General features: G+C 46.4%; 1 protein-coding gene across 2 annotated transcripts; it reads right to left on the reverse strand.

Moving 5' to 3' along the window:
• Nucleotides 1–470: 470 nt before the first annotated feature.
• Nucleotides 471–8,066, reverse strand: KLF4 (Kruppel-like factor 4 (gut)). Of its 2 annotated transcripts, XM_015407304.1 has the most exons (5): nt 7,652–8,066; nt 7,358–7,478; nt 4,390–5,320; nt 4,132–4,296; nt 471–1,248 (listed from the first exon to the last, which is right to left on the reverse strand). In XM_015407304.1, the coding sequence occupies exons 1-5, from the start codon at nt 7,654–7,656 to the stop codon at nt 1,073–1,075; spliced, it is 1,398 nt and encodes a 465-aa protein (XP_015262790.1). In that variant the 5' UTR covers nt 7,657–8,066; the 3' UTR covers nt 471–1,072. The 2 variants fall into 2 exon arrangements, with proteins under 2 accessions (XP_015262790.1, XP_015262788.1); XM_015407302.1 differs by having other exon boundaries at nt 4,132–5,320.
• Between the last annotated feature and the right edge of the window lie 567 nt (nt 8,067–8,633).

Consider the following 8,633-nt stretch of genomic DNA (forward strand, 5'->3'; position numbering starts at 1 on the left):
GGAAGACAAAAACGTATTTCCTTGTCAAATATGCAGCAGTTTGAGAACTTTGGCTTCCTTTTTTTTTTTTGGTACCTTTAGAACCAAAAGTCAATCAGCACCATGAAAATAGGCTTTGAACCACAACTCTGTACCTGAATTTCTTTTTTCCTTGTTGGATATAGTTTAGTAATGGCTTTGTTAGGAAAAAGGAAATTCCAAGACTACAATGCATTTATAATATTGCATTGGAACAAAATCTTAAGGGAATTTAAGGTGAATGCAGATGTACTATTGAAAGACAAGTCACAGTGAGCTCTTTTACCTGTAGCAGGAACCTGGCCTCACAATTTGAGTGACGGAGCTTGATTCTAGCAAGCCAGAAAAAACCCACAATGCTGGATTAACCTTCAGTCTGGCCCTTTCCTTTATGCTTCAGATAAAGTGGCTGCCTGCTTTAAGAATGTGTATGTTTGTTCACTTTACTTCATCACTACTCCTTAAAATGAGTTTTATGAGATTAGCAAAACTGCTGAAAAACTGATATAAGGGAGGTGTGGTTGAAGGCATAGACGTTAGCCAGTCAACACTGACTGTAGCCAGATTTTGCCAAAGCCTTGCAGAACCATTCCGTCCCGCCTCCGAGCATTTGGATTGAACATGGTGAAAATGTTTTCAAAACAGCCACACTGCCCTACAATTAGTACATCTGTCTTCACCCCCAGTCTCCCTACGTAATCTCCTGTTCTCCACTCCCCAACAGTTCATTTTAACCCTGATATCCTTGACTTCCAGTCAATCCTTGGCATTCTGTAGTCCAGAAAGATTCAAGTCAGATTTTTAAAACAAAGAAATGGAATGATGATGCAAAATCCAGTCATTGCCCCTGTGTGGTGTTTTTTGGTTTTTTTTTGTTTAAGTTCCACAAAGTTTTAATCATCAGTTAATTTCCACACTGTTTTGGAAGACTTTTCTTTGTAGTGCTTTGAAGTGGAGTTCTTCCCTTTCGATTTTTCTTTTGTGGAAGACAGTCTTTTGTGCTGTCCAATACTGAATCTCTTGTGGCAGTAAAAGGAAAGTGTGCCCGATCCCTTTAAAAGTGTCTCTTCATATGTAAGGCAAGGTGGTCAGACCTGGAAAACGCTCTGTCGCACCTCTGGCACTGGAAGGGGCGGTGGCCCGTATGTTTTCTGTAGTGACGAGTGAGTTCATCAGAGCGGGCAAATTTCCAGCCGCATCCTTCCCAGTCACAGTGATAGGGCTTCTCACCTTCAAAAATAAAAGTGTCACATCAAGTTACTTCTCTCTTTTGCACAGATACGGAGGCACACGAAGTGAAAATCTGAAACCATGACAGACTGCTACAATGACAGACTTCTGTTACTCATTATCCATACATTCTAGAATGTTGGATACACACAGCTTTTGTTCTGAAGAAAAGTTTTAAAATGTGTCATCCTCTCTGAGTTTTAGGACTGGAGACAATTCTGTTTCAGAGCACTGGAGGTAGAGAAGAGAATTGTTGCACATATATCCCACATCTATTCACCTGTTTTGTGTTATTTTCTCAAAAGACTTGGAGACTATAGACAAAAGGGACAGTGGACAAAATAAACTAGTTTGTAGCTCAAGCTTGTAAATAGTATAGCTGCTCCTCATTGCCTTGGGCAGGCAAGGTTTTATAATATTTTTTCCCACTTTCAGGCCACAAAAGATTAATATAACTCATTTGTAGGTGGGCTGGAGGCAAAAAAAAGCCTTTGTGGACTAGTACTATACTTCTTTTCAAGGCTCATTATGGGCCACACTGTCACTGTTCTCCATGACACCCTCCATTTCAAACTACTGTCTGTCTCCACCCAAAGAAACTAAAAGCATAAAGGTGCGTCAGATACTGTTACTGACTGCACAGCACTATAATCAGTTGTTATATATTACTCCTTTTGACATCTTCCTTGTATCCATCTTGAATTAATATAGTATTCAAGACTTCTAACTACAGTGCCCACGTAATTTGCATCTATTTGGCTAGTGAGAAATCTAAGGTGTGGTTGGTTATATTATTACCGGCATGTTTAAGTAAGCACACCAACCATTGCAGCTGCACTTTCCAACGAACTAAAGAAAACCACTGAAATCTATGTGATCTTTATTAAGTTTTCTGATCTTCATCAGAGCTCATTTATGTTGTTGTTGTTGTTGATTGATCTCAGTGGGAAGCCTTCCTAAAGCTTGTTTTTCCTAAGCAACCTGGAGACACGGAAACAGTTTCATTTTCACCAGATCTGACATATCCCAGTGTCTCTTTTCCTGCTGCCCTACTAAGTATCTCATTGAACTGGCATGTAGGTGGAAGTTCCACTGAAACTAATGGAACTGTTTCCCAAGGAAAATGCCTTCAGGTACGAAGAAGTTAGCCGCTTTAATGCTTTTACCAAGAAATCCTAAATATTTTTGTTTTAGAAGTAAACCTCACTGTTTACATTTGAACTTACTGATAAGGGCAGTCTTTTTTAAATCGTAGCAACCTAAGAATTTTTTTTTGCAAACTAGTTTTTGCGAACTTGTCTCACAGGCGGTTTCGTAGAAAGCATAAAAACAGTGCAATCCATAATCAGCCCCACAGGAAACAAAGGGACTTGTTGCCATGTAAAAATATTGAGTGGTAGAGTTATAACACATGCTAACAAACTCGTGATTTGTAAAATATTATTTCATAGCTGGATCAATATATAAAGTTCAGCTTCAAGAACCAATTCGGTTATTTTTATCACTTTTATATGGCTGGATGGAACATCTAGAATTGGATGTTTTCTAAAGCTAATTAACAAAGTCAGTTGCTGACTGGCAGCCACTTTTCTACAACAGAATTAAGAAGAAATTAAATGCAATTGTTTGTATGGGGAAGGTACTGCTTCCACTCCAAGTAAAAACAGTCTCCAATTTATCATTGGTTTTCCGGATCATAGCCTATCAGCTAGTATCTGCTGATTTACAAATCAAGAAGATACCAAGCTGTTAAACCAGGAACAACAACAAGGTCAGCAACCAAATAAATGAATTACAGGTATTTTGCAAGATCCAGCAGAAAAAATAAACAACTATGACAGTATTATCAGGGTAAACATGCTTAATTCTCTCTGGACTTCCAGCTACCTTGTAATTAACTAGCCACATAGCCATAACCAGGCAAGTATAGCTCATACGTCTACAAAACAATTCCTCTGCCATAACTGAGTCATTGAGAGCCATTTTTACTAACTCTTCCAATCTGTAAGCAAAACCATAATTTTAATATAGTTCTTTTCATATTTAACCTCTGATCTTGCCTAGAGTTACAGTTTATTACTTTAACAATATGCTTGGATGCAGTTATAGTCTTTTCTCTCTTGATCTGTGCTGATGCAGTCATGTCTGTGCTGAATACAATAAGGGTACACAGGTGCTGAGAAAGAGAATTTTTAAAACAGCAGGACACAAACAGTCTGATTTTCCAGGGGGTGGAATGTAACATGAAAGAGGAACTGTTGTTCAGGTTGTGTACACACTCATCCCCCTTTCACCTTTGGTGAACAGGTTTGACAGGCTTTGTTTAAAAACCCCACAAACCTGTTTGACCAGCAATGGCAATAGGGCAGAATATATGTACGTATTGTGAAAAGCAACCTCTCTCTTACATTACATTCAGTTCTCTTAAATACTGCCTATCCCCAGTCTTTAAAAGTGATAGGACAGAAGTACTGTTGCCTGTGATGATGATCACATTTATTATCTTTTGTTCCGCAGTCACCTTTTGTCAAAGAGGTTTTTTGAGCCCCAAACATGCAAGACATGTGCATGAAGTGGGATGGATGCTTCTAAAAATTCTCCTCTCCAAAGGAGTTCTGAACGTCTCCAGCAACATATGCCAATTTCTGACAAGACCTGGAAATAATCACAGCCTTGCTTAAACAAATGTCAGGCTAACATGGTAGATCTGGCATTGGACATTGAATTGTTCTTGGCTGCCTGAGATTCTAGTATCATCGTCTTTATTATGTGGCCCACAGACCTTTCAGTAACACAGTCATTAAAAAGCATTATAGTTACATGTTTAGTTAAACAGAGTCTTGACAGTAGCAAAGTCAGAGGTTTTAATAGAAGTGGCCTTACCTGTGTGGGTCCGAAGGTGCGCTTTGAGGTGTGAACTCTTTGTGTATGTTTTACCGCAACCCGCATAGTCACACGTGTGTGTTGCAGTCCTTTTCCTGGGCCACGACCGCCGTCCTCTCTTTGGCTTGGTCTCTTCAGACAGGCAGCTCCCAGAAGGAATCAGCTCTAGAGGTGAAGAGGGCGGAGTCAGCATCATCCCTTGCACCGAGCGAGGCACACTTAAAGGCTCTCCAAAAACATTTAGATAGTAAGACTGACCTTGATACTGGAGTGCGCTCGGTGGCATCTGCTCCGGGAGGAAAGGAGGGTATCCGGGGGCAGGGTGGTAGCCTGGAGGAGGAATTGGCAGACTGGGGTGACTTAAGCCCTGTGAGGAAGGGTGGCAGTCTCTGGGGTTCATCATCTCCTCTGGAGTCAAGGGAGGGTTAGTCCTGCTAGGCAGTGGCCGCCCCAAGGGGAACTCGTGCTGCTGCTGCGCCCTCTGAGTATTCCCATGGGTTTGGCCTAGGGTGCAAGAAGGGGCAGCCTCCTGCTTGATTTTTGGGCACATCCTGGGGACGTGGTTATATAAGGGAGGTACAGGTCCATCCGTACAAGGGGAAACGGCAGCAGCCGGGTTCTTGCTGCTAACACTGATGTGGTTACTGTATTCCCCCATGTTCACTGTGGCTTTCACCACAAATTTCCCATGCAAGCTGCCGAGTGAGGGTGGCAGCGGCTGCTGCTGCATATAAACCGGGTCCAGGTCTGGCCTCATCAACTCAGCTACAAATCCGCCCGAGGGGGACACATCGTCGATGTCGGCCAGGTTGAACGGGGCAGCTGGAGCCTGTTCCCTGCTGTACAGCATGCCCCCTCCTCCTCCTCCTCCTCCACCAGCGTGATCTCCCCTTTGCAGCTGGTAGGTGAATTCACAGGTGGTCACGGATGGGCAGCTGTTGCTGGAGCCTGAGGAGCCGGGAGCGGTGCTCACCACGGCTGTGGCAGCGGCAGTTTGTTCCTGGGGCATCAGGGAGTTGGACAGGATGAAGTCAAAGTCCAGCAGCTCATTCAATTCCTCTGTCTCCCTCCTTGACATAGCCCCACTGCTGCCACCGTTGGAGGTTTCCAGCTCAGGAGAGAGGTCGTAATGCCGTCCTGTTAGCACAGGGGGTAGCCGCTTGAGGTGAGACAGCTCCTCCTTCCACTTCTGTTGGCAGCAAAGAATGGGGGGGGGGGACACAGTGTCAGTAAGGTGAGATGATCTCTCAAGGGACGGGAATTTGCAGGAATGAACCGCCCTGAGTTTTTTAGGTTTACAGAGCAGAAAGGCATATCAGAAACCTTGGCACTGGTTGGAGACAGGGACCCCCCACCCCACCCAAGCGGTATCAGAAGTCAGCAGACATTCTTTGGGACATACTCTCGAGTTAGCAGTGCCAGAGACATTATTCCACTAGCTGAAACCAAGTCCTGGATCTGTGCAAACCAGTGGTTGCCTAGCTCCAGGAAACCGCCTGCTAAATTCCAACCTTTCAAAATTGTGAGAGAAGTCCTTATTATGCTGTTGTTGAAGGATTGGCTAAGTAGTAACACAGTTACTAAATAGAAACATTTGAAAAAAAATGGGCTCTTTTTTGACTTCTGGAATTTGAACTCTTGGGCGCAAGATAGAAGCAAATTTCACACTACGACACATTACAGGAAAATTCAAGCTGTTCATTTCCTTCCTCCATCTTACAATTGTGCAATGTTTAAGGGGCATGCTGTAGTATTAATGACTTATGGGTTTAAATGACCCGGGGAATTTTTTAAAAGCTACAGAACGATGAATTTTGAGGCATCTATGATAACTATGTATTTAAGCAACAAGTCTTGGAGCATCTGATGAAGTGTGTCTCCATTAAAAAAGCCACAAGATTTGCAGATGTATTGAAGGCTCCAAGTTTTGCAATCCTGTTGCTGGGTTATAAAACCATTTACTAGCTGTGCAGCTAAACGTATACCCTCCTAAGAGAATTCGAGTATTTATTAAAGTCATGTTGGGGGGACAAAATGAATATGAATGATGGAAAGAGAAGGGCCCATGTAGCTTTCTGATGTAGTCAGAGAGCACACAGATTAATACAAATGAATGGGTTTTGAAATAGCTGCACATACAGTTTTAATGCATTAAATTGCCTGCATTTGATATCAGACTCACGTAGGCGTTTTGTAACGCAGCATGCATTATACAACAGCAGCTGTAAGTGCAAGCCATCAGCTTGAGACGATAGAATCAAAAGCTAACCTAGGCACATGAGTAGGTGTGTATATTTCCAAAGGCTACCCATGTATTAAACATACGCATCCACGCCCATGATTTAGGTTTGTGATATGCCACATATTTCAGCTTCTTATTTACGGCATCCATATTAACTCCTGGAACATCAGGTCTCTTTTCCACCGCTCTCTCTCCCACCCACCCCTTTGAAGTCCCACATAAGACTGCTGCCTCAACTCCAGCCACTGGTGACACCCATGCGGAAGGGGCTCCTCTGAGTTTTTTTGCCTGCATGGTCCACTCAGTGTGAGAGTCCAAGAACCAATATTGGGGGGGGAATTAATGAGCGTGAGAGAGCTTTTTTAGGGTGGAGACTAGTTCTGCTGCTGTTTTATAAAAGGTGAGTGTAAAAAAGGCCCCCCTAGAAATGTGTGATAAATCAATAGGATAGCTCTCTTTAATGTCTTTAACCCCCCTCCCCCATCGAAACAATACTTAAAAGTGCCATGGAAGACTATTTCTGAGGCATCTCACTGCAGTTCTGGTCACTTGTCACATTCAATAGTATTGTGGGGATCTGTTTTTTGCTTAGGTTCTTTTGTATCCCCTCTGCTCTTGAAGTTATGGTCAACCCCCCCCCCCCCCCCCCCCCAAGTAAGGGCAACAGTTTAATCCAGGTTCCAATCCCCCTTCAACTAACTTCCTGGGTAACCCGAGCCAGTCAAACACCCCAGGCCTCACCTACTTCACAGGATTGCTGTGAGGATCCAAAGAGGAAGGGGAGAATCCTATATTCTGCCCGGAGAATCTCAAGAAACATGGACTAGAGGGAAATGCATTCTGCACCTGCTCAGGAACACTGTCCTCTGGGACTGAGCTCTGAATTGAAGACCAGATGCCACCAGGGCTGGTCTCTGACACCTATCCGCCCTCCCAACCGCCTGTCGCTGACCCGGGCTGAGCCACAAGAAGCCGAATACTCACGTTGTTGGCACCGGCTTGTCTCAAGGCTTTTTCCCTGGCGGCCGTGCCTGCTGCGAAGGTGGCGATGGAAGGGAGCAGCGTGCTGCTGAGTGCCATGTCAAACTCGCCGGGGGGCGGCTGCCTGCAAAAATGTCAGAGGAGGAGAGTCAAAGAACCGTCGGGGGGAATCGAGCCTCGGGGGTTCATCCACGCAGCCAGATAGTTCTCCATCCGAGCTGACAAAAACGAAAGAGGTTTAAAAGCGACAGACGATCCAAGCCGCTCCGAAGGAAAAGAAGGAGGAATGCCACCCACCTCATTCACGTGTGCGCGATGCTGTTGCTGGCTTGTCGGTCGGAGGGGCACAGAAAAGAAGACAGCGCTCGGAATCGCAAAATCAGGCGACGATATATATAGGAAACGTTAACGAGGGGCTAACTTTTAGTTTTTTTTTCAAAGGTCCTTCGGAAGCCAAAAAATCGCGCCGCTCGGAGTCAGCCCTACCGAGTGCTAGGAGGAGCGGCAGCCTCCGCCGCTGCCCCGCCGCGGTGCAACAGCAGCCAAAGCCGCTTCGCAGCAAGGCAGCAGCTGGACGGCGCGAGACAATTCCTGGGGATTCCCTGCTCGCGCCGCTGCCATCAGGGGAGTCCTGGTGAGTCTCCTACAGCCGCCGCCGCGCGACCTTTTGCTGGCGGGCTGGCGGGCGGGGCTCGCTTGCTGGCGCGCGCACGCTCTTCTCTCTCTTCTTCTTCTTCTTCCAGCCTCTTGGCTCTTCTGCTCTCCCGCCTGTCTCGGATCCGAGGAGGGGGGGCAGCCCGCGCCGCCGCTCAAACCCCCGTCCAAAGCTTTTGCGAACTGTCAAGCCGCGCGCCCGACGGCTCCTTACTTATAACCTTCATCCCGCCCCCTTCCAGCCCCACCTTCCAGCGAGATCCGCCCGCCGTGGGGGCTTGCGATGCTGTTTCCGTGGCAACGGGGAAACAACAAACTTTACTCTCACTCCAACACGTGGGGGAGGGAGGGAGGGAGGGGAACCAGGGATGGGCCGTGACGTCAGCAGAGCAGCTGGCTGGCAGTTTGCGCCCGGCGCTGACGCCAGCGAGGAGGAGCCCGCGAGGCAGCCGCGAGCCGTCGCTGTTTCTCTCCTTTGCTCTCCCGCGCTCTCGCCACCCCTCCCCCTCCGCCTTCCCTCAGGCTCCGCGCGCCAGAGGGCAGCGCCGGGCGCCTCACGCACCTGAGGGGAGGGTTGAGGGAAGGAAGCCTCGGAGCCCGCAGGAGAGGGAAGCCGGAGAAGGGA

Source organism: Gekko japonicus, unplaced genomic scaffold, assembly GCF_001447785.1.
Source record: "Gekko japonicus isolate JY-2015 unplaced genomic scaffold, Gekko_japonicus_V1.1 scaffold147, whole genome shotgun sequence".
Taxonomy (NCBI): Eukaryota; Metazoa; Chordata; class Lepidosauria; order Squamata; family Gekkonidae; genus Gekko; species Gekko japonicus.

Excerpts from the sequence above, each read along its gene's own strand:
- KLF4 (XM_015407302.1), bottom strand. Across the intron at positions 5,321-7,357 it reads GACAAGCCGGTGCCAACAAC|AAGTGGAAGGAGGAGCTGTC; the intron begins GTGAGTATTCGG and ends TGCTGCCAACAG. Across the intron at positions 1,249-4,131 it reads GCACCTTCGGACCCACACAG|GTGAGAAGCCCTATCACTGT; the intron begins GTAAGGCCACTT and ends TTATTTTTGAAG.